General features: G+C 39.5%; 1 protein-coding gene across 3 annotated transcripts in view; it reads left to right on the forward strand.

The window, feature by feature from the left end:
- Positions 1-25,498, forward strand: part of ALCAM (activated leukocyte cell adhesion molecule) — a 118,975-nt gene that overhangs the window by 80,342 nt on the left and 13,135 nt on the right. For all 3 annotated transcript variants that reach the window (XM_077790921.1, XM_077790920.1, XM_077790922.1), the window contains exons 2-11: positions 2,408-2,508; positions 5,245-5,464; positions 9,766-9,830; positions 10,216-10,303; positions 11,110-11,292; positions 15,833-15,960; positions 17,571-17,700; positions 23,079-23,191; positions 24,016-24,151; positions 24,227-24,364. In XM_077790921.1, the coding sequence (XP_077647047.1) occupies positions 2,408-2,508; positions 5,245-5,464; positions 9,766-9,830; positions 10,216-10,303; positions 11,110-11,292; positions 15,833-15,960; positions 17,571-17,700; positions 23,079-23,191; positions 24,016-24,151; positions 24,227-24,364 (1,302 nt within the window). The remainder of the gene's footprint in view (positions 1-2,407; positions 2,509-5,244; positions 5,465-9,765; positions 9,831-10,215; positions 10,304-11,109; positions 11,293-15,832; positions 15,961-17,570; positions 17,701-23,078; positions 23,192-24,015; positions 24,152-24,226; positions 24,365-25,498) is intronic.

Genomic DNA, 25,498 nt, shown 5'->3' on the forward strand with positions numbered 1-25,498 from the left:
ATTTATGGCAAGTATTTATGAATTTGTCCATTTTAAGAAATGCCTTTCAGCTGAACAAGTTCTAAAATCAGAGGTCAGTCTTTCCATTTATCAGGCCATTCATCAATTACCTACTCTGAATGCTGTAGAGTTTGTCCAGAAACATGTTCCTTCACCCTCATGAGGCTGTTGAGATGGATGTCTAGAACAGAGCAGAATTTCAGTTCCTAGGGGGTAATTTTATCTTCCTCTAATGGCAGGGAGTATTCCCCCTAATACCAAAGAGTATCTTGTATCAGAGGAACAGTTTTTGGTTTTCCATGTGATGCCAAGCACCATTATGGATTTGTAATTACTTAATGACACTTAGCTGGAATACAAACAGGTACTAACCAGTTTACTAATTGAATATATATCTGCAAGTCTGTTGTAATTTTGTTCCCAAGGGAGAAAACCAAGAAAAGACAAAAAGGACATATTTTTCTAGCTCTAGCGAAAAAATTAAAATTAGGATTGCCCCCCTCCTGGTGATCAGAATGAAGATGAGTGCAAGAAAGGGCCAAATGCACTATTTCTTCCAGCTTTGAATTTTACTTCCATTTATAGCTTGATATTGTAAAACACTGCTTCTGTTTCCATGAAATTGAAGTTATCTGTTGTCTTTAAAATTTTTAGTTTAAGTTTAAAAGATTGCTCTTACTCAGCACCACCTAGTGGAATGACTCTATTGTCATTCAGGAAGCAGCTGGTCTCCATGAACCATATAGAAAAGTAGAGCATCCAGTCCTTACAGTGTGAATAATGCATTTAAAGCATGTTTGTGACTAATTAAGCAACAGAATCAGAAGATTGCCAGTGCTTTAGTTGAAAGGGAGCTGAGTGAAGGGCAGAAAGTTTAAGATAAATGCAGGTAGTGGTGCCTGTTATCTCCTGTGTTCCTTTAGTCCATTAAGCTCCAGCCTGCTAGTCTGCCTTCATGATGTGGTGCCATCGAGGCTGTAGTTTCTCTAAGGAAATATTTTGGAATACTGTTTCTTTGTGCAATATCATACAGCACAAGCCCCACAGCCTCATTTGTCTCTCTGATAGGTGTGATAAATACAAGCTGATGTTAGCAGTGAGCTCTGAAGTCTTCACCCAAGAAAAATCCTCTGGGATCTTGCTTGTTCAATTTGCAGGCAAGGAATTCAGTGTTTGGCTCTTTGAAAAGGCATGATTTTCTTTAAGACAAAAATCCCTTAGAAAAACCTCCCTATTGCACTCTAAAGAATTGTCAGGTCCTCCAGGCCTCAGGACTTGGGAAAAGCAAAGGGACTGTGTCTCAGGTCTTTGGGGGTGCATATTTCTTTTTCTAGCTATAGAAAGGAAGGGCTGAACCTCCTGAAAAATTCATGTTTCTAAAAGGAATGGATCATTCTCCTCAGAAACACCTGGCTACATCCCCAGCATCTAACTTCACTCTTTTAAATCCAGTTCCTCTAGCAGCAAGCCCTTAAGCCAGAGTTGCAAATAAAGAGACAGCAAAGGGGGAGATCCTGAATCTCTGAGCAAAGAATGGGACAGGAGTTGCAGATGTGTGGCTGAGAGCAAAAAGCAGCAAACAACAGGCAGCTAAGGAAAGGAGGAGCAAAGTTGCCTTGTAGCAAATGCACCAAGTTGTAGCATCTTCCCCTTTAAGCTTCCTTGCATTTCAGCACTTCATCACTTTGAGGTCTGTTATTTTTGTTCAATTCACATGTTTTGGACAATGAAAATAAGTGGGTCAGTTTTATTCTGTAAATTCATATGCATTAGCACAATAACATTCTGCTGAGGCTTCCGAAAAAGCTGTTCTTAAATAATTCATTGAAGCATTTCACTTCATTTTTCTAAAATCTAAATCTGCAGACTAGTTTTTCTTGGTGTTTTTTCTTTTTTCCCAGGTTTTTGGGAACATATTTTGATATCATCATTCTCTTTTCTGTCATTGTTTTCCTATGTTTTAAATGTTATGTAGCAGCCAGAGTATCATTTCTTTACTGGCTTCCTCACAATATTGTGTTGCAATGAAAGCTCTCCAGGGTGGTTTTTCAGATGAAGAAAATAAAGGTTTAGGGATTTTCCCTTTGTACATTTTAAGTTTGTGACAGTCCTGATTGTAGTGTAGATATTAATCTGATTGAGCAGGTCAATGGCAGTCCTTTTTGGAAATCCACTTGACTCCCATTGACTCTGGCAGGAAACATGGACTTAAAAAGGTCATAACATTCACTTAACAAATTTAGTGACAGGAATTCTATTTTGTTATAGGTTTGAAGATAAATCCTACATGCTGGAAAATAACCATTTACAAAGGAGCTGCTGTTACAATAGGTGTGAACCAAATATTAGCTAACATATGGGAATTCAAAAAAAACACTTAAAATTGTTTTCTCTGTTTCTCCTCTAGCTCTGGGATTGTACACAGTAAATGCAATATATGGAGACACTATTACTATGCCTTGTCCTCTAGAAGTACCAGATGGTCTTATGTTTGGAAAATGGAAATATGTAAGTATCTATTATCTTTATATTTATTAGAGCTGTTATAAGATGCTGTGTATTTTGTGTGTGTGTGTGTGAGAGAGATTTTCAGATTCCAAACGAGAGGATTTCTGCCTCATATATGGAAGCCATTTATTCCTGTGTTTGTAAGACTGCAAGATTCGGAGCTGTATAATTTCTGCCGAGTGCAGATTAGAGGTTTGAGGAATTAATCTCATTGTTCAAGGCAAATAATTATTCAGGAGCTCTCTGCCAACCTGTATTAGAGACCTGGCATGTTATCCCGTGGTGTCTCGCTCACTTGACAGAGCCACTGCTGTACATTTGAACATTTTTGAAGTTGGCTGCCTGAAGCAGAGTTCCATCCCTGGGAAAAAAGCCCTGTCCCTGTCTCTGGTTGTTCTGACAGTCACTGGGATCTCTTTCAGGCTTCGTTTTGCTCAATGCACTGCAGAGAAGAGAGCAGAGCTGACCTTGGGAGCGCTGCTGGTGGTTTCACTCTGCCATTTCAGGGGTAAAAACGTGGGTTCTCTCTAGGTGTGCTGGTCAGCCTGCAGTGGGAACACCACAGGATGAGCTTCTCCTGTGTATGATCACTATCCCAGGTCACAAGGAGGATCAGCATATCAAAGTAAAGGAAACCTGGAAGCATGTCTGGATAAAAATGCTGGGATACCAAACCCCTTCTGCTTTTCAGACTGTATTGAGATAAATGGTTTTCCTGCCTCTGTGAAGTTCATCTAAATTTCCTCTTCTCAAACAGAATGTACCTGCAATAATAAATAACTTCTAGTGGCTTTATAAGGATGTAGTTCTCTCTCTTTTTGCAAATGGCATCCAGCAGCCTATATTTACAGAACAATGATCTGCCAGTGGTGGGGGCAGTCCTATTCTCCCCTAGCTCCTTCCTTTTTATCTTCAGGTTTGCAGCTTTTGCAGCCCACATCCACTCAGTTCTTTTCCTGCAAACGCTTTTCAGGAACCAAAGTCAGCAGTTGAGAAGAATGTTTCCCCGAAAAGGGACAGTAAAACTGTTTCATGAGCATTCAGAAGATGGAGTGCCTGCATTTTGCAGTATCTTTTTCAGCCTACTGACTTTTCCTGGGAAGACACAAGTCCATCTCTCTGAAGATGCAAGGATATTAGAAAAAAGCAAAATGCATTATCTCTTTCCATTGCATTTGGATTGTCTGTGTTAGACAAGCAGTAAGTGGAGATGTTGCAGCTTCTTCTAAATGGAAAGGGACACAAAACCTAACAAAAGAGCCTGTCTAAGTTGCTATTGCATGAAACTGCTGACAGCCCACACAACCAAGGGAAAGTGGCACCTTTTCTCCCAGGGCATCTCACAGCATGGCAACAGAGAGGGTTGGATTACATTATTAGTCAAGTGATTATTTCATTGGAAGAAGGATGAACTCTGTTTTCTTCTCTACTGCAATTTGTGTTTTTGGTGGGAGCCTGGAGGCACTGGGAGACTTGCACCATGGCAGTTGTTGCTCACTTCAATGTCTACCTGTGTGTGCTTGCAGCTGGGTGGGCTACAGGGACGAGGAGCTCATTTGCACCTGACAGCCAACTTCTTGACAGGAATATCGAGTCAAGACAGTGTTTTTTGTGTGACAATCATTAGACAAATCCAAGACTTAAAAGTAGAAGAGGGAGGAAGACTGTAAGGGAATTTAAACTTCACAATTTTAAACTTCACTTCTAAACAAATTTAAACTTCACAACCAGCTGGGGCCTCCTGCTCCCTGCCCAGCTCTGACAGCACTCATCTCGTCACAGCATTGTCGTGCCCTTGTGGGCTCTGCAGTCCAGCTGAGGTGCTCTGCTGAGAGCACTACTGACATCAGTGCTGCAAGGTATAGGGGATAAAAGAGAATTCCAACCTTCTCCAGCACCCAGCACAATACTGAGCATAAAGACAGAATCAGTGTTTCACCTCTCTTTAAATAAAGGCAGTGTCTGTCCCTGCTCTGAGCATGTGCTTGTGTGAGGAAGAAGGAATCAAATCTTGTAGAACTGCACCTGTAAGTTTGTCCCTCATAAAAATGATATTTTTTTTAATATGAGGGATTTGTGCAAGGCTGTCAACTTTGTGTTCCTTCTTAGGATGGCAATTGCATGAGGAGTATGTCTAGAAACCAATACTTTGCAGATGAACGATATTTGATTGTATGCATATTCCCATCTACAAGCTTTTGGGTCCTTTAAAGAAAAGGCAAAAATAAAAAGCTAAGAACAAATTTAGAATAAAATAGACAGTTGTGCCTGATTAAATCCTGCATTTGAAATGAAGTCTAAATATCCCAAATAAACAATGGGAATATGTAAAACAATAACAAAAAAAAAGGAAATTGGAGCTGTTGAGACTAGCTCACACACGCTTCTGTTTCAAATACCTTTTCATTCAGAGAATGAAATTTCATTTGGCAACTGTTGCCAAAACAACTAGCTTTTATCAGAGAATGCCCTTTGTTATGCTGAGATTGAGCCAAAGGATTGAAATAATTTCTACTGATGATACTTCCAATGTGTACCATGGCAATCTTAAACTAGCTCTTATTAACACTGAATTTCTTCTAAGTACAGCAGAAATTAATCAGGAAAAAAAAGCCATCTGATAGTTTGCAGTCTTTTCAGTTTTTTTTTAATTATAGGTTTGTACCAATTGCAAATGTTCAAGTACTTTTAAATGAGTGTTTATGCAAAATAGAGGTGTTTATCCTTTTCTTATAGGAAATGCCAAATGGATCTCCAGTATTTATTGCCTTCAGATCATCAACAAAAAAAAATGTACAGTATGATGATGTACCAGACTACAAAGACAGGTTGAGTCTCTCAGAAAACTATACATTATCCATCAAGAATGCAAGAATCAGTGATGAAAAGAGATTTGTATGTATGCTAGTTACAGAAGATGATGTTTCCGAAGAGCCAACGATAGTCAAAGTTTTCAGTAAGTAAATCTAGTTGTTACTACCATTAACGTTCATTAGCATCTGAATCATAAGTTACAGAAACTTTTGTTTATGGCAGGATTAAAGCCAAGAAAGTAAGTTTGGCTCAGTAAATTACGAAGACTAGCAAATTTCTGCAGCTTTCAAAAATGTAATCTACTGGTGGCATTTATGTAACAGGACTGCCTGCACTTGCAGTTTATTCATGATAAGTGCTGGCTCAAAGAGAATTTTAGGCTTTGATAATGACTCACTTATGTGATGTCATTTGGCCTTGGAAATGAAAAATGTAAAATTAGCATTGATTATTTTCCATTTGTTCTCCGAGCAAATTTTTTCTGCAGGAGGGAAGCATTAACCGCGTGCGGTCTGTAGGATTATTTCAGGGGGGAGCTTGGAAGTGGCTCTGAGGCACTACTGTGCAACAGCACAAACTGTGAGGGAGAGAGCAAGAGGCTGGGAAATGATCCAGCAGCCCCAAATGGTTGTTTTGTCCCCAAGGAATACCTGTCTGCCGTTCTCTCCTGGAGCACAGCAAGGTCCCGTGCTGCTTGCCATCACTACAGCTCCATGGCAGGGCTCTTCTGCAGTGCAAAGCCCAGCCTGGGAGGCTTTTTAGGGACACAGGGCTGTGACTGCAGTGTCTTATCTTCCTTAGCTTCATTTTTTTATATGGCTCTTGGCCTCTGTTGCTCTTCAGGCACAGATTTATACAGTCAGTCTGTTGTGGGAACGTGCTGACTGCAGGTATGGAAGTTTCAAACATCACACTGTGCTTGAAAAACACAAATTCATGTTTTGGGAGGGCAGCCTTTTGCTTCTCTCAGGTAGAAGGTGTCAGGGAGTCCTCAATGATATCTCTGCTGTCAGTCACATAAATGACTTTAAAGCTAGATTAGGAGCCAATAGTAATTCCCTTGTTTCACTTTCAATTTGACTGCAAGAACAATTGAATTAATGACAATAGGGAGGAGTGTGCTCAGAGCACACATAGTAAACACAGTGCGTCAAAGGAAATGATAAAGAATTATCATGTTTACTTATTGCACAGTAGTAAATATGTAGATGAGGCAGTGGTATATGGTAAAATGAAACACTAACTGCTTGAATTACTGTGTACTCGACTAAGCATTAACACAATGCTAACTCAGCCATGGAGCACAGCTTGTCTGGTTTATTCTGTGCATTAATTCTAATAGAGAAAGCTTCTATTTTCTAAGGAAGATAAGAAGGGAGGATGCCACGCATGTAATATGGCCAACTTAGCGCTGCAAGAAAAATTATTTTGTGTTTTTTCATTCTGCACTCACAATTTTATTTACGGTTCTCTTTTCTTTGCATTTCATTTTCTTGAGTCTGGTTTTAGTTCTCATTTTTAGTTGCTCGCTTGCTTGCTTTAATTGCAGAAGAATTAAGATTAGCTGGCAATCTTTATTTATTTAATGAGGGGAGTTTCTAACTCATGGAGCCACAGGTACAGAGCTCGGCTGCTGAATTGTGACCCTCATGATAGTAAAAGGGTTTTAAAATCATGGGGATTTAGGGTTAGAAGGAAAATTAAGCTTAGTAGGCCCTGGAAAAAAAATACCCTGGGTACATGTAGGCCTTGTACCTTGCTAGAACTGCACTGTGTAGCTCGTACATGATAAATGATATAATTGTTAGATGTGATGACTGTTTAGTAATTAAATATAATTACCGTTTAATCATAAGAATAATCATGAGAAACTGTGGTCAGGGGCCTAAGAAAGATCACGAGAAACTCATGTCAATGTATCCAATAGAACAGTATAAGTTTAATAATTAATATGTAAGTGATATAATGATAGAATAGAAAATACGTTCAGCTCAAGAGCCGTGTTGGAGTCAGATTTGGGTCTGTACCCCTGATTTCCAGAGCTCTCAATAAAAGCACCTCCAGATAATCATATCCTGTGATTCTGTGTGTTCCTGAACGCTGACACTCATAAACCAGAATCTCATGCACCCGAAACTCAGCTGCATCCCAGAGCCATGACTGCTGCTGGGCTTTGCTGGAGCTTGTTCCATCCCCAGCTGTGCTGCCTGCTTATCTCAGGACTAAGGAGCTGAACCTCCCTGTGCAGGTACCACCTGCTTGTCTCTCCCTGACTACTCACACAAGCACTACCAGCTTTCCAGATGGATCCTGTCAGCAGTTTTTTGGTTTTTTGTGGAATCAAACAGCCAGTTTCCAAAGCAGGGCAGCCCAGCAGACGGGAGCTGCTGTCCTGCTGCACCGGCACTTGGCTTTTGTAGGCAGCAAACTCTTTTTCCCCTCTATTATTACTCTATATAGAGTAGCAAAGTACTCTGGCAAGCTCTTAAGCAGAGAGATAAGCAGCGTGCTGAAGTTGCAAACCCACCAAAGTGGAGTTTGCTGCCAAGTTTAATTTTTTTTTTCTCGCTGCAGACGCTGAGCTGGTGAATGCCAAGTGAGCGTTTTGCAGTGAATTACCTTGGGGCATGTGCACCAGGGGATGTGGCTGCAGGTGTTTCCTCTGGGATGCTGCTCACAGGTGTCAGCCTCTCCTCTGGAACACCTGCACACTCACAGGGTGCTCAAAATGGGGAGAGCCCCACGCAGCAGCTGCAGAGCAAGGGGGCTTCCCTTCCCCTCAAAGCATCACTGCAGGGCAGGGGCATCCAACACACCAAACCAGGCTCTTCTCTAACCTCTCCTAGGGGAGCTGGGAGACAAAAAGAAGCAAAGCTGAGGTAGGGGAAGGTGTCATGGCTTGATCAGCTGATGACTGGGACAGGCAGGCTACTACACGTGTTTATGAGACCCAAAAATCTGACCCAGAGGTCTTGTTAATGGTTTTGTAAAACCACATTTTCTTGAATTGACATGAAAATATTTTGTCCTTGATAGGTTCTTATATGGAAAAAACCCACCTTTTTCCTTTAAAGCTAACAAAAGAGAAATAAACATGCGTATCTTTCCTAAAAAAAAAATAAAAATCTTTATTAGTGTTTTGAAGAAAATATGACAGTCTTACTATATAGCTTTGACTGTGTCTTTTGTTTGGTTTTGTTTTTTGCCACAAGCAAAGTTATTTGAAAAATGTCAGATGAATAGCTTCTTTTATTCACTTTCATTTCCCTTTTGACCTGATTTTGTTCCATCCTGGGGTGGTCATTCAAGTGAAGAGCATTTGTGCATTTGCACGTAAACATGCACACAAATAAAAAGGATTATTGGGAAAACACGCAGGCTTGCTGCCTCTGTGACAACAGGAGTCTGCACCTGCACATCAGCAACTTCAGCAGGGTGTGTTGGCAAGACAGTGGTGAAGTTCACTTAGGGCTGGGGTTACAGACATACGTGCAGTATTTCATAGGAAACTTGATTTAAGGAAAGGGCTCTGTAAGCTGGCATGGTTAGGAATGTTCCAGTCTGTAAAAGTATTCTTGTTTAAGCTGTACAGATAGGTTGTAGAATCTTTCCTTGACTGTATAGACATTGATTTATTTTTTCCCGTCACTCTTCCCCTCTTCTTTTAAAATTGTGGGGAAAACTGTCTCATTTGGAGATAAAAATTTGCATTCCGGGCTTCGAGCCAAACTGTTTTAACAGACAAGTTATATAGTCCCTAGAAAGTAGTCTTTTATGATGGAAACACTGATAGATCCTCCACTTTGGCAAGCTAAGAGATCCATCTACCATAATAAAAGTAAGTAAAAAGACTAACTGGCACTGGAAAAAAGTTTATTTTTTTTAAGAGAGTCATAACTAACACAGAATCAGTTAAAATAATTGCACTTTTATCTATCATCTGAATTTCTTAAATGTAATAAACCCAGTTAGGAAAAATAAACATTAGAAGAACGATTAGGTTGAACTTGTTCCTTTATAATGTTGACAGCTCAGCTACCATAATATCTGCAGGAAAGCTGCTTTTTTGTTGCTGCACTTTCTGTACTACTGGCTCCTTCTCCAGCATGTGTATCCTATAAATCAATAGATCAGATCAGGTTCTCTCCTCCTGGGTGGTGAACTAGTCTGTCTGGCTAAAAGATGTATTGCCAGAGTACATGGAATTCATTGTGGAAGGTGTGACACATTTGAAGTGGGAGTTTGTTCTTGTTTTTTTTTGCTGATATTGAAATAGAAATACCTCACCCTTTCTCCTTTTAATGGGAAAATGTAGGTAAGACTGTTTCAGACTAGATTATTCTGTTTAATTTCAAAAGTCCACATATTTTTGGTAATATTTTTGTTTTTCAAACAGCTGTTTATGCTCCCTTCACCAGTACTTTTATCCTATTTATGTTTTAGAACAACCCTCTCAACCAGAAATCTTACATCAAGCAAACCTCTTAGAAACAGAGAAGCTACAAATGGTAAGAGCAGCATTCTCCCTCCCTCACAGTTATGTTCCCCACAGCTGCCTGGAGTCCCTTTACAGTCCAGACAGAGGTGATGGCTCAGAGGGGTGAAGGAACCCCTGCCTGTGAGTCCATAGCCAGGCTGAGCACAGAGCATTTGCCTTGCCACTACTCTATTTACTCTATTTATTCTATTTATTATATTTATATCTGCAAACAAGAACCACCCTGATGTCAGAGCCACCACCCTTTTCAGCTGTGCCTCGCTGGTTTGATGTGCCTTATTTAAGAAAAGCGGTTGGGGTTGAGCGTTTGAGCTACCTCGAACTTTTGACCCAAAAAAGCAGAATTCTGTCTGAGCCTAAGGGGGGAAGGAAATGAATTCCTGCCTGTTTTGCAGCTCGGGGAGTGCGTTTCAAGGGACAGTTATCCCGAGGGAAACGTGACGTGGTTCAAAAACGGGAGAGTGCTGCAGCCCCTGGATGATGGTAGGTTCTGCTGTCCCTAAATCCACTCCTGGGTGTGTGCATCAAGTGTTTATAAGGGCTGCTCTGCCTTATTTTATGTATCCTCCCTTTGAGAAAAACTGCTCATATGGAAAGATACAGCTGGAAGGAGATGTTCAGGCCTTTCAGAGTACCCAAGCTAATCTTTCTCTTTTATTTCCAGTTTTAAATACACATTATGGGGAGGAGAATTGCCTTTATGAATGCTATCACAAAACTATTTTTGAGCCTATGTAACTAATAGAAACCTGTATCTAATTTCCAACTTCTTATAAGGTATTAAATGTCTCTGTTTCATACCTGTCCCATATTGTGTTTTGGACCACACAGACCATCATCTTACACAACTATTGATTTTCCAGGATATGTAAGAACAACTATTTTTTTCCTTCTTTTCAACTTTGACAGTTCAATAAGGCTACAATATTTTTCCTTCCTTATAAATTAGAGGATACTTAAAAAATAAATTTTATCCTCATTTTTTTGCTATCATTTTTGAGGCTTTCTTTATATCTTACAGATCAGGCTGATTTGTATTAAAAACCTCATCAGTTTGCAACTATTTTTTTGTTTGGATTTGATTTAAAACACTAGGCAGGTTAGGAGTGTGTTGTTGGTAAAATGTTCCTGTTATACTTCAGTGGTAGTACTAGAGGAAAAGAGTAAAATTTCTTGGGCAACATTTCATGTATGTTTGCAGCCTGGTCTCAAATACAGAACAGACAGGAAAACATACAGGAAAAAGGTTTCAAATTCTGTGTGACACTGAAACATTATTTTCTTTTCAGTTGTGGTCATCAATTTGCAGAAGATTGTGGACAGAACAACCGGACTCTTCACCATGACATCATCTCTTCAGTACATGCCAACAAAGGAAGATGTAAATGCCAAATTCTCTTGTATTGTGACTTACTATGGACCATCAGGCCAGAAAACAATGCAGTCTGAACCAGTTGTCTTCGATGTTCACTGTAAGTTATCAAAAAGCATCTTTTGCTGTACAAAGTCTCCCTCCAGGGCAGGGGAAAGCAAAATCAGAAACAGTTTACAAATTTGAGAGTGTTTGGCTATTGAAATAGTTTCTTCAAAACTGATTTGCATCAAGAAGGTCTGAGTACATTACCAAGGTGATTTTTATTATCTTCAGATTTACCTGAGATTTAATTTTTCCTAGCAATGGAATACCGAATATCAAGATTTCATTGACAAGAGAAAAGTGACAGCCATAAAAAGCTACAGTGAAATAGCTTCTGAGAATTTTAAGAGAAGTTATAGTTGATAAAAGTGATTCTGTGCCCCCTGAAATATGCAGTAAATACACAATACAGTTTTTAGTAAACTCAAATATTTTTCATCTTTTCAGAGCCAGCACCAAGCAGTTAATGCTGGCTGTGTACCTTTCACAAAGCTGGTGAAACCTTACAGCTGTAAATGCTGTGTTTTACATTTAAAATGTATAATTTGAATATTGGTAGATTTTTAGGTAAAGAATTTGTGCAAATAATTGCTTCTAACTGGACTGAATTCCAAAGCAGCTTCCTTACTGTGTTACTGACGGCTGTAGAAATCATAATGTTCCTTTGAATAAACAAAACAGGCTGTTGGCAGGGGGAGATCAGAGGAGGTGGCAGCACTTGGAGACCAGGGGGAGAGACGTTTCAAAGTGTAAAATGACACTTCTGAAGGACTGCAGAAGGCAGCAGGTCCCAGCAGGATGTAGAGGAGCAGGAGACAGACAATATGTCCAGTCGAGTGTTGCCTCTCTGTGCACTTCTGGTACCACCTCATCTTATAAAAGATGAGTCCCAGTTTTGGGAATGATAGGGTCTGAGTGTACATCCAGCATCTGTGTCTTAGCAATGTATGACAACTGTGTATTCCAGCTGCAAATAAAGAAAATTTCAATTTCTCCAGGTAGTGTGAGTGCAGCACTTGTAAACAAAAGCCAGGGCTGGAAGTGCCATGTGTGTTCTGCCCAGACAATTGTTGCTTTTCCTCTACAGGTAAAGTTTGTTGGGCCACAGGCTAGGGGATCAGTTTTGACCTTGATCAAATAAAACCAAACCTGGGAGCAGCTGGTCTTTGGTTTCATCTGAAGTCAGACTTGTTTTTTTATCAGCTCTTTCTCCAGAGCGACAACCAGCAGAACTAAGGGAGAGGAAAACCACTGGGGACAGCTCTTGCCCATGTGAATACCACGAGCATTTCAAGCCTGCAGACACCTCTCCCATCACTTTAAAGCTAGAGGGATTTCTTTTTTTTTTTTTGCTTTTGCTTTATAAAGCTGGGTACCAAATCTCACCATGTTTTTTTCTGTCACTTGTGGAGCCCCATGACCATGAGTAACTCCTGCTGTGCACGGCAGATGTTCCCAGGAAAGAAATGCAATGACCAGAAAGCATTTGTTGCTATTACTTGCCAGGAGATGCTGTGCTGTCCTCATTTCCCCTCTGCTTTCATGCATCAGGGCCACTTCACCTGTTGAGGGTAAGGCTGTTCCAGATTTTTGTGCTGTGCAAGTAAGAACTAGCCAACATGAAGGGAAAAGAAGGCTGCATGGCTCTGGGATGGTCACTGGCCATGTGTAGTGTTCCCTCTGTATAAAGATTTAATGCTTGATAAACTAACTCTTCTAGTCCTGGCCTAGTAACACACAATTTAATTCCAGCAGTGTGTTGCTAATTAGCAAATATTGGGAGGCAGGCACACTCTTCAGTACTGAAGAGGCCTCAGGTATGAACTTTGGGTTTAGAGGGTGGAGTTACCCAGTTTTCTTTCTAAGTATTTTCATCTGCTGTAACTTCAGTTCCTTACTCTGCATAAATGCATCTCCAAATGAATTTGGGAAATTCTTCATTAATAGATGTCCAAGCTTCAAGAGATGCATTTCATGACTGCTGTTAGTTGGTGATAATGACCCATCAGATTTGGTTTTGCTTTTTTAGTTTATTTCAGTGTTCCTAATTAGTTTCTCAATAATTGTGGTTTTTTTTTTTTAATGAGTCAAATATAATGCAGATTAAAAAATGGCAGACTTCAACTCTTAAGAAATGGAAGTCTTTCAACCTTTTTACATTTTAGATTAACCATCAAAACAATGATATTTTGTGTCTCTAAAGCACTAGAACAAAATCTTAAAGACCTGCTGCTCATTCCTTGCAACTTACCCATTTCTCCTAAAGAAATGGGGTGAGCATGATTAAAATTATACCTTCTTAAGATTTTTTTTAAAGATATATCTATTCAGTCAGGATCTAAGAAATGTTTGGTTTTGGTTTTTTTTATTATTTTATCTTTTTGCATTGAGTTAGTGCAGTCTTTAGTACTCAAGTGTTTAATAGCTAGTTCACATCCTGGAAGGAGCCAGCCACTGTAACCTAGTATGGGAAGAAGAGTGAATTAGCTCTTGCTGTGTTGGATGTTACTTGGATTAGGATAATTTAGCTCAGCTAGCAGCAGTTACGTGCTTGCTTTTGCAGCTGCAAGCAGGGAAGCTACTGAAAGCAAGGAGTACTAGGAGAGAAGTCCTGGAGCTGGACACTTGGATAGTATCTCAGATATTTAATTATCTAGGCTCCAGTTATGTAGGGTCCTGCTCAGCATTAATCAGTGTAAAAAGATAATGTTTGTCAGGCAGCCTTCCCAGTCGTGTCCTGTTGTGAGGTGTGTGTTTTGTTATGGATAAATGCTTTTAAAACAGATTAGAGTCAGGGATGCTTCATGCTCGAGCTGCTTCCAGCGTTGGTGTTTTCCTGGAAATGGCACAGTGGCTGGGGCAGCTCTGGGATAGCAGCATTCATCTACTAAATGGCTGCCTTGTGGTGCTGGCTCCTGGAATTTTGCTGTTGTAGAAAGCAGAATCTTGGCTTTGCAAAGGCAAAGTGAAAGCAGGGGGGTGTATTATTCATACCAAGCACCACTCTGCATGGCACTGGACACCATCTGCCTCTTCTCAGGCTGCATCTTCCTCAGAAGAATGACCTCTTCATCCCAGAGAGCAGTTAAAGTAGGCTTTACTTCTGTGTGTTTGGGGTTTTTCTCTAGTTTAGCAAATTAAATTAAAATTCGCTGCTGGTTGATTGCAGTAGATAGAAGGGTAGGATATTTCTAGAGAAAAGACTGGTGGTTTGCAAGAATGGAACTTTTGTTTAACTGTGTCCATTTTGAATCCAGATCTGTTTATCTCTGTGGTGAAAAACCTGTTCTAAATTAAAGTCTTTTCTTTTTATTAATTCCTCCCATTTCAGTCTCCAGACAAAAAGCCTAAACAATTCCAGGATATGTCTAGACATTCTTTATGATAACTTTACCTTAACATAAACTTGACAGAAGGAAAGATGTGTTGCAGCAGCCCCTGAAACTGAGTTTTTTGGCCCAGCAGCTACCAAGAGGGGCATGCATGGCATTCCTGGCAAGCTATCTCATTGCATGTGTTGTATTCCACACCAGCAGTGATGCTGGACATCCTTTTTGCAAGCAGGCAAAGCTGTACTTCTGCTCTGGAGGTGCTGAGCTGTGTCAGGGCTCTCAGTGCAGCTCCTGGCACAGAGAAATCCCACCACAGGACACAGAGATGAGGAATGCCAGAAGGGGTGGGAGGGCTGCAGGGCACATGCTTCACTAAACACATAAAATCACTTGTCAGCCAGGGCTTTCTCTGCTGGGAGACTTCTTTAAGTGTCTAACAACTTGTGCTGTATCTTAATGCAAGACTGGCATCTTTGATGCAATTTTATTGATCCTGTGGCATTAAAATAGTGAGAGTTATCTGCTCATATTATTTTAATTTTGTTCATTTTACTTTGTTTTTTAAAAATTATGTTTAGGCCTCTACTTAGAAAGAATAGCATCTGCTAAAGAATACTCTGCTTTAAAAAAAAAATATGCAAGTAAAATGTAAGTTATAGTTCAACTTCAGTGAACATGACAGAAGTATGTTGCATTTACTGTTCTGTTGACTATGTTAAGGGTCCTATTATGTTCACCAGATTTATCTTTCTGAAAGCCTGTAGTGATCAGCATATAGAATAGGCTGAGCATAGTTGCTTAGTTCATATTTATTCCTTTTTAATGCCAGAAGGCTGTTATCTAGTACTAATACATGGCGTTGAGAGCTTCAGTTGTTTTTCTGATTGCTGCAGTCCTCCAAATAGGGAATTTCACAGAGGACAAGTTAATCCCTCATAATGAAATCACACCATGAAATGGTTCATACTAATCAGGATTTCTTTTGCATTAAAGCACATGACATAGTTGTAATCATTGCTGTTTCAGTTACAGGTATTTTGGAGAAGAAAAATGAATTTTGTGTTGTACGAGTTCTTTGCATTTAATTGGCAAGAATATAGAAAGTATGATTAACTTTGAGTTCTTTTATTAAAAGATCTACACATGCAAATATTTTCCTCTGCAGGATGATAAAATTGAATTTTCTTGGGCAATGAATATCATATGCATAGTGTTGCTGTATGATTACACTGAAGCTATTAAATATGGACATTATTTTCACAGACCCAACAGAGAAGGTGACTATTCAGGTGCTGCCACAAAGTAGTACCATTAAAGAGGGTGATAACATCACTCTGAAGTGCTCAGGAAATGGCAACCCTCCTCCACAGGAGTTCCTGTTTTACATTCCAGTAAGTCCTGCCTTGCTGTCGCTGCCTAGTGAAATATTCTGTATCACTCCTTCCTGCAGACATTGCTGCATGTCAGTGTCTACGTGGTTTTGTAACAAATGAAGAAAGGAATTCGATGTGACAAACACTGAAGGTAGACATTGACCATTATATCATGCTCTGAGAACGCCTTCATCTCAGTTGGCAAAATATTTTTTAAAAAAAACTCTCATTCCCCCCAGCCCACCCAAATTTTTTCAGGAGTTTAGACCTACTAAAAATTACAAGGCTTTATTTCATCATCAGGTATTTTAATAAACAGTTTTGATTACAGCAGTTTAGCATCTTGAAGAAAACCGTCTCATCTGTTATCATAACACAGATCCAGCAGTGAAAGTACACAAATTAATTCAGCTATTTTTTGGACGTTCACAGATTAATCCTTGTGCAACTTCTTTTCTTCAGTTAATTGTTTGGTGGCATAACAACACAAAAAAATAATGTGTGTGACAGCACAGAAGAACAAATCTGTAAAATGCTTAAGACATACTGAGAAAAATAAAGGCTTTGTTACCATTAATCTTCTTAGTACTGGTGAAATCCACAGACAGATGTGGCTTTATATTCTAAGGTCCTTGTTCCCTTGTCCTGCTTCCCACTCCTGGTTTATATGATGTATTTGTTCCTGCTGCAGCTCTGAGCAGAGCTGCTCTTGCAAGAAGCCAGAAGAAGTGGTGTCCTTCCAGCTATTTCTAACCCAGCATGTCACCCTCTGAACACAATCCTCATCTACTCTGGACTCCTGGCATGTGTGAATTGCTGGAGAGAGCAAGGGGAGCTAGGAGCTGAATCCTTATCTCAGAGCAGCCATTGAGATTCAGTGAGCCACCCTAGAAACTCAGTAAATGCCAGTGAAAAAGTGCCTGGTATCTCTCCCTGCTCCACGAGCACAGTGAGCCAGCCAGCCACCCCAGTTTGTCTTATCTTCAGCCTCCCTGCTGCCTGATACTGCTCCTTTCTCTCAAGGAAGGAGAGCTGCAGTGGGTGATCTCTTTGAAAGGCTCACAGGTATTATAAATCTCTTTCTGGATACAGAGATAGGAATTAAAGTATCATTCTGTGCTGGTTTCAGAGCTGATCTAAGTCAGTTATCAGGGGGAAACTGGGGAAGTGGGCAGCCATAAAGCAACATTTGCTGGCTAATTCAAACCACCAGTGTGCTTGTGCTGTTCAAAATTGTGCAATACAGTACAATTCAGTTTGTGATTTGTCCGAAACTAAATATATCAGAATCAGATTTAGAAACTGTTTGATTTTTTGATTTCTGCAATATATGTTAGTAGACTGGTTTTTTCTGCTAAACTTCCAAATTTTGTATTGTAACATCCTCTTAAAATGAGTTAGTGATTAAATTAAAAGAGTAAGCTCTTGATTGTAGTTGATTTTTTTAAATAACGTTATCATGCAGGAAGTAAATGTTAGTTTAACTAATAGGTAATTACATTTCAATGATGCTGTGTCTATGTGTGCTTTGGAGTATTTCACCATCCTTATAATTAAAAAAATCCTCAACAAAAATTAGTAGGTTCAGCAGGCCCAGGTAGAATAAATGTCTTGTTTTCCACCTGCAGGGAGAAACAGAAGGGATAAGAAGCTCAGATACGTACGTAATGACAGATGTGAGACGAAATGCAACAGGAGAGTACAAGTGCTCTCTGACTGACAAAAGCATGATGGACTCCACCACCATCACTGTGCACTGTAAGTCATTGCATTTGGCACTCCTGGCTAGGGTGCAAACTGACCCTGGACTTGCTGGGATGCTTCCTCTGCTTTGTGGAGTTTCTCTGTGCTTGTGCAGCTTAGTGCAGTTGCCTACAGGTGAAGCGTTGGTTTGGAGGCATGTCCAGCCATTCCTATTTATTCCCATGTATTTCTGTTTGGAAATCTTGACTTTCTCAATTCACTGGCTAGATAGTTTCACTCCATGTAACTTTGGATAGTATATGGTTCTACTACACTGTCACACAGGCTGAGAATTTTATCTTTTGCTCATGTGAATGTATATAGGGCAAATTACTCTCTGCTGTGCCTTAGGATGTACACAAACGTGGAAGCTAATCCATGGGAATGTCACTGAAGGTCATTCTTCATAGTCAAGTTCCCATTCCCTCAATGAGGTTAACGTGTAAGGAGCCTAGAAAAGAAACTTAGGAAGTCATTATGTTCAATAGGAAAAATTGGGGATTTTTTACTTCTCCCAGGATCATGAGAGCTACAGAGCTCAGTAAATTTTCTTTAGCTGGCTGCTGTTTAGTCACACTATCAGCTAAAGCAGCCATTGGGCTGGTTGAACCATAGAAGCAATAGTTGCTTTTAATGTCTTTATGCAGAAGACAAGAGCAGGAACTCTTTCAAACTCTACTATACTATCACAGGCTGTTAAATAAAATGAAGCCAGGGTAGAAATTTTCCCCTAAAAATATTGGTTGTCTGTAGTCTTCACAGTATCATCAACAGCTGACAGGCTCAGAGGAATCTGAAGGATAATGAAGTTTAAAGGCTTCCACTGTAGTTATACTTTACATTAAAACAAACTTCATGTTTCTATACTTGCTTTTGAATTTTTTTTTTCTTGGAAGAGGTACAATACATGCATAATATATTGGTGATTAATGATTAATTGCACTGCACATGATTAATTACACTATTATATTTAATGAATATTTTGCCTTTAATAAGATCATCCATTTTTACCCTGCCTACCTGTTCTGTTTGCCAAGAGTTGGGCATGTAAAACCTGAAAAGGGCTCTGTGCTGCTGCTGCCTCTTCACTGCAGGATAGCAAAAGCTAGCTTTGCTCTGCTATAACCCACCCTTTAATTTCTCTCCAAGAAATTTCATGTCTACTTAGACTTTCATAAATAATTACTCCAAAAAATGGCTTCCTCAGCTCCAAGTTGCTTTTAACAAGCCAGTTTTCCTGTCTCTTCTATTTTGTCTGCACACTCAAAGAGCTTTACTGTGCCAGGGAAACATGTAATTTTTAGACATGAGTCTTCCCAGTGCTGGCAGCTAATGCAGCTGCTCAGGACTCAGAGCTGCACTGATCACTCTGCTACTTCACTTCACTCAGTGTTCATTTTGTTTTGTTTTGTTTTTCCAAAACACCTCTAACTACAGTAAAGCCTTTTTTTTTAAATGAGGTGCAGTGGCCTGGAATAGTTCTGTAATTCCTGAATGTCCAGACCATGCCCCTTCTTTAAGGTATTACAGTATTTTGTCTGATGCTAGTCTAAAGCATTTCTGCAGCATGTGGTTTGCCCTTCAGATAGTAATTACTAATGCCTATCAAATCCTACTTTTTCTCCCTCTTTTGCTTTATTGTTCACCTTTTATAGGGATTAATATTCCTCTCTGTGCTGGTGCACTAAAAAAGCCTTCATTAGGAGTCAGGGCTTTTTTATTTCTTCACATCCAATTTTAAACTTTTTTGATTTTTTAAATTTTCTTTTGAAAAAACCCAACCACAAACACAACAAAAAGCAAGCAATATAATAATGTTAGTTTAAATTTGGGAAACTCTTTATATTAATTTGTTAAATTTCAACTGTAGTGTCTTTTCCCAAACCAATTTTACTGTGCATTACCATGGCACTGTTTTCTTTTGGTGTCTAAGTAGGGAAAGCTTCTTGCTGGTATGAAAACAAATATCATACTATAATCCTCACTTTTTTTTTTTTTTTAGAGAGAATACCAAACTCCCTTTTTTCCAAGTTGATAGTAAATTATGAGAGTCATGGAAAGCTGAAAATTGACATTAAAGCACCAGAGTTGCCTGTAATGCTTAGGGAAATAATGTATGAAGGAAATTGAGGGGGGATGAAAGATTCCCTGCCATATCCATAAAGGACAGGCTGTATAACCTGAGCTCTTGCCCTTCAGAGCAGCATCTGTGCAGCCAGGTCCCAGTTTAAAGTCCAGCAGAACTGAGTGCTCCTGCTTGGCATGATTTGTCCCTCTACAGAGGCAGCAGCAGAGCAGGATTGATGTTGTGGGTTTGGGTTTAGGCTGTAAATTCTCTGCCAGCTCTGTACCTTCAGTGAGTTTGCTCAGGGTCAGATGAGCAAAACTGGCAGGCAGAGGAGCAGGGCAAAAGCAGTTTTCAGCCTCTTACAGAGCTGTGGAAGCACACCCTGAGTGAGGCAAGGAAAGCAGCCAGCAGCAGAGGACAGGAATATCTTCCCTGAGCTATAAAGAAGCAGCTCTTTCAACCCACAGTGCCCTTCTATTTTCTGTTGCTGTTGGGATTGGAGCAGCTTGGTGCAGTGTTGCTGTTCCTGCCCATGGCAGAGGAGTTGGAAGCACAGCATCTTTTAGGTCTCTCCCAGCCCAGACATTCTGTAATTGTTTCTGCACTTAAAACCTAGAGTGGAGTAAGTAGGTCTGCGCAACTTCCTCTTTGTGATGCTTTCCTTTCTGCTAAAATGCGTTCTGCAAACCATCCAGTAAATTAAAGGGCTTAGGAGTATGACATTTGTATTTCTCTACAGATATTTTTTTAGCCTTGTCTTGACTTGTCTTGTCTTTCAGTAAAGCCCTTGAAAATACAGGGGAAATCACCTTTTGAATGTTGCATGGAAAAATTTATTCTCAAGACCCCAGGAGAAGTTTCCAGTTGTCTGCTTTATTTATGGAGTCCAGACAGCAAACAAGTGCCTGCATAGTTTTCCCAATTGCAGCCCAGTATTCCATCAGAGGCCTTCTTTAAATGCTGGGAGTCTGTCCTAGATGTGCCACAGCTTCCAAACTGAAGTGTGTGCTCCAGTCTTGCCCCCATTAATTCCATACCTCCCTCACATGATGTGGCAATGCGTGCAGAATGCACTATTTGTCTCTTCCCTGCCCTACTTGGTATGCAAAGACAGCATTGAAATCAATGCAAGACTTCAAATGAGACCACTTTAAGAGCTAGCATATATTGAAAATGGTGCCTGATGAGGAGCTTGTTTCTCAAGAACATTTCAAAGCCAAATGTGAAATGTACAGAAAATTCTCACAGAAAAAGTTTTTCTTTCAATGGAGACAAAAGTTTAATTTTGATAGTCTTCTATATGCAAGAAATGTTTTCTCCCCATACCAGAGAGAGATTCTTTTAAATAGAGAGGTAAAGGTAACTGCATCACATTTCTTTGTTGACCTTACAGTTAGACTGGCAGAAAATTAAGCTAAATCAAGCTGCTTATGGAGAGCTCCTAGAGGGGATCCAATGTTAAACAGTAGTTTAATTCTGTCTTGCCTCATAAGTCATACAAATACTGCTCTGAGTTATGTAGTCATCTCATACACTGTACATTTTCCTGAACTGCTTAGCAACCAGTGTGGGAGGGATTGTAATCCCAGTTACACCACACCAAGGGGCCAGCAGAGCACAGTCCTGGAGGAACACTGGGCTGAAGGATTGCTCTGGGCTCAGTGTCACTCTTGTCTGAGATGAGGGCAAAAACTTCTATGAATATGAATATTCTTCCTATGGTAAATATGAGAGGAATGCCTTCTGAACTGTCTTTGGTGATGTCTTAGGTTGGAGATGCTATCTTGCTTCAAAGACCAAATGGTTAAGTGTATGCAGAAGGAAATTCTTGAGGGGGAAAAAAAAATCTTAGCTTTTTCTTCAGCTGCCCCTCTGCCCTGGTAGAATGTGTTTGTGAGTAACACAAATCCCATACACTATCTGAATATACACTGTTCGCTGGAGGAGTCTTGTTACTTTATTTCTTTAATTTTTTTTCTTCTGGAAGCCACAGTTTCAGGAGAGAGGGTAGGGAATCCCCATAGGAATAGAGAAACAAGATGCCATTTTATCTCATCAAGATTTTTGACTCATTCACAGAAGAAATACAGTCCTTGTGACCTCTCAGAAAAGCCACTGTGCTTGTAACACAGATAATAATGCTGCAGACCCATAGTCTGTTGACTGAACCCTAGTTGTTCCCTCAAGTTCTACCTTTAATTGCAGTAGTGTTCCCAGGGCAACCACTGAATGAGGCCAGTAGTAAAGTTCACTGTTTTGTTAAGGAAAACTCACTTTCCTCTACTGTGATTTTTGTCTCGAGCTTTTTTTAAAGCTCTGCTTAAAAGCCAAAAGGGGGCTTGGCAGCCCTTTTTTAGCAAGTACTATATTTGAGATGCAGTCATGTGTGCTTTTGACTGCGTGTGTTTGTGTATGTGCACATCTGTGATACTCATTCAGTCAGGCAGCTTGTCAGAGGGGAGGCAAAATAAAGATCTGCTTTTCTATCACTGTAACATTAAAATGTTTTAAAAATGACCAGCCCACCAAATCCTTAAACTAAGAAAAATCCAGAGCAGTGTTTCCTGATGTTTCTCTTACTGGTTCTCACCCTGCCCTGTGTCAAACACTGCTGCAGTTTCCCTTGAGCTTAAATATGTCAGGCAGAGCTTGGACTCTTTTTTGAGGTACAGAAGTGGCATTTGAAGTTACAAATGAGAACAAATAAAGGGCTTCATGTGCAGTTCCCCAACCCTGTAATTTAGACTTCTCACCCCTTCAGTCAGTATCATGTCTCATACACCCTCTTTGACCTTCTTCATCCCCTTCAGATTCTGAAGATAAAAATCTTCTAGTTTTATCACACAAAAGAAAGGTACCCCTTGACCTGCCTTTTTCTCCACAATTACTATTTAGGATAACCTGCACTAGTCCTCCCCTGAAGGTGCATTTCTGCCTGGCCCATTTCTACCCTCACAGCATTCTGTGCTTCCCTTTCCAAGATGCACATGCTGTTATGTAAAGTGGCTCTTCAGCTTCTTGTGCCTATTCTGTCCTTCTTTCAGCAGAACAAGGTGAAAAAAATGTATCAATTTGTCTAATGATTAGTGAGGTTTTGCTTTTCTTTTTAGCCTATAATTACAGCAAAAATATGAATGTTCTGCAATGCCTGTTTTAGAATAATTCTCTCATCTCCCTTCATTGTAAAATTGACTTGAATTTTATTGAAGAAATGAAATCTTGAATTTAATGAGTGCAATTAGTCACATTTTCTTTTCTTGATAAGCCTCTGAAATGGGCCAGGCTTTCAGAGATTAACTTTTTACAAATGTTCTTTCTATCCCAGATCTGGATTTGCAGCTTACTCCTAGTGGAGAAGTCACAAAACAGATTGGAGAGGCCCTGCCTGTGTCATGCACAATTTCTTCTAGTAGAAATGCAACTGTGTTTTGGATAAAGGTCAGTAATTCATCTATTTCACACTCCATCTGGGTGTTCACCTCTTCATAATACTGCTGCTACTTGAGTGTTCTGGAAGGAAGGAAGGAAGGAAGTTGTTCATTGGGCTTTTTAAAGAATATTGTTAAAATGGGTCTTGCACACGTGGTTAAAATGAGATCTACTCACCCTGGTGACTGAAAATCAGTTACTGCAATTACCAGCTCAGCTTTGAAATGCAGAGAATTAAAGCGTATTGTAACACAAATACAACTTCTGTGAAATGGTCTGTACAAGGCCCTTTGAGAATAAGGTTCTTCTAAGAAAAGCCCATTTGGAGGAAATTTGGTGCATTTTGTCAGAGGTGTGCTTGGTCTTGGTTCTGATAAACATAATAAAAGGGCAAGGGTTGAAAGGTTAGATGGTGAAAAATGGAGCTGTTGAAGAAGGTGGCTTTATACAAAACCTGTGGCACTGGAAACTTACAGTAATGATGCTTAATGGTTGTTTATGAGCAAATGTTGACCTCATAAGCCTTGCCTAGAGGAGAGTTACCTGTGTCTCAAATGTTTTATCACTCATGGTCATGGCCAACCTACTAGAAAAGCTCAGAGCTAATAATTGATCCCATCTATGCTTTTGATTCAAAAGCAAAATTGTTCAAGAAGAAAGATGGCTTCTGTAAATCTCCAGCAATTTCCATTTTTCATGCCATATATTCAAATATACTTATTAATGGGGAAACAGCTTAAAAAAGTGAGGCTCTACTTTTCCAAAGCATGCAAAAATTTCTGTTAATGTATTGTGAGTTCATCTCTGTCATTTCTGACTCCTGACTTTATCAGGACAATACCAGAATGCAAACAAGTCCATCATTTTCAAGCCTTCAGTATCAAGATGCTGGAAACTATGTCTGTGAAACTACTCTACAGGAGGTCGAAGGATTGAGGAAAAGACAGACACTTAAACTTATTGTGGAAGGTAAGCAAGCAGATAGTTACAATTATTAATTGTTCTTTCAAAATAAAACGGTTAACTGTAATATTGTTCTTGTAGGAAAACCTCAGATCAAAATGACCAAGAAAACCAACACAAATAAAATGTCTAAAACAATTATCTGCCATGTGGAAGGTTTCCCCAAACCAGCAGTGCAGTGGACAGTTACAGGCAGCGGGAGCATCCTAAATAAAGCAAGTATCTTTCTTATTTATTCACCAAAAATTAGTGTATAGGAAGTGCAGATTAAAATCAAGGAACATTTTTGAGGTAGTGAGATTGAAGAAAAGTATTTTTCATTTATCTAAGAGAAGTTTTAAGTGGTAGCTGTAGCTACAAGGTGCTTACATAGACAATTTTTTTATGATAAAGCCTTTTTGAATAGAGCAGATGAAGGCAGAGGAGATCCACTGGCTACAACCTGAAGTTGGAAGGAAAAAAGAAATGGTTACAAATTAAATATGCATTTTTTAAATGAAGGTATTTAGTTGTTTTATCTGGGTAATGTGCTGATTTTACCATTGCATAAAGAATTTGCAAATAATGATGGAATTGTAGAACTTACATTAGAAAGCAAATGGGTACTTGATGTGGGCATTAACTGAGTGAAATGTAATGAAATGTGGCATTTGTGAATCAGAAGTTACATTCTGTATAGTTTCTTATGTGCTTTGCAGCTTTTACCCTAATATTTATGTTTTTGTACGACTATACCTGTTGTTTCTCACTGGAAACAGAACAATTATGCATTCATCCTGAAGGATAAATAAGAACTTGTATGTAGCAGGGAAAATACCTGGAAAATATGCAAACTGAAGTATTTTTATATGGATTACCAAATCCCGTGAAAAGCATTCCCAGATTTTGCCTCAGCAGGAAAAATAAATGAGATTAAAAAAAAATAAATAAACAAGATAAAAATCTCTTCAGTCAGTGGCTGGAAGGACAATGTACAGTGCTCCTGTAGATTCCATTAAATTTCATTAGGTTTTGCTTTAAACCTACATAAATTATGTGTTGCTCACAAAGTTTGGCCATTTACTTGTAGATATAGGAGAGGAACTGTCTTGAAGCTATAGAAATGATTGCAAATAATTTTATCTAGGTGTTGCATTAATCCAAGAATGATGTGCAGCAAATTTAAAGAGCAACACATCAATATTACAGTACAGATACTATAGGTGCTACTACACACATGTAGCTAGGCAAAATAATGCTGAGTGTGGAAATAGCTTGGAAAGCTGGAAACTGGAAAACTTGGAATAATTCTTCTCCTTATAATGACAAAAATGAGAAACAGCAAGATGGAAAAAATTATACCTAAGACGTCTG

This window comes from Lonchura striata, chromosome 2 (assembly GCF_046129695.1).
Source record: "Lonchura striata isolate bLonStr1 chromosome 2, bLonStr1.mat, whole genome shotgun sequence".
Taxonomy (NCBI): domain Eukaryota; kingdom Metazoa; phylum Chordata; class Aves; order Passeriformes; family Estrildidae; genus Lonchura; species Lonchura striata.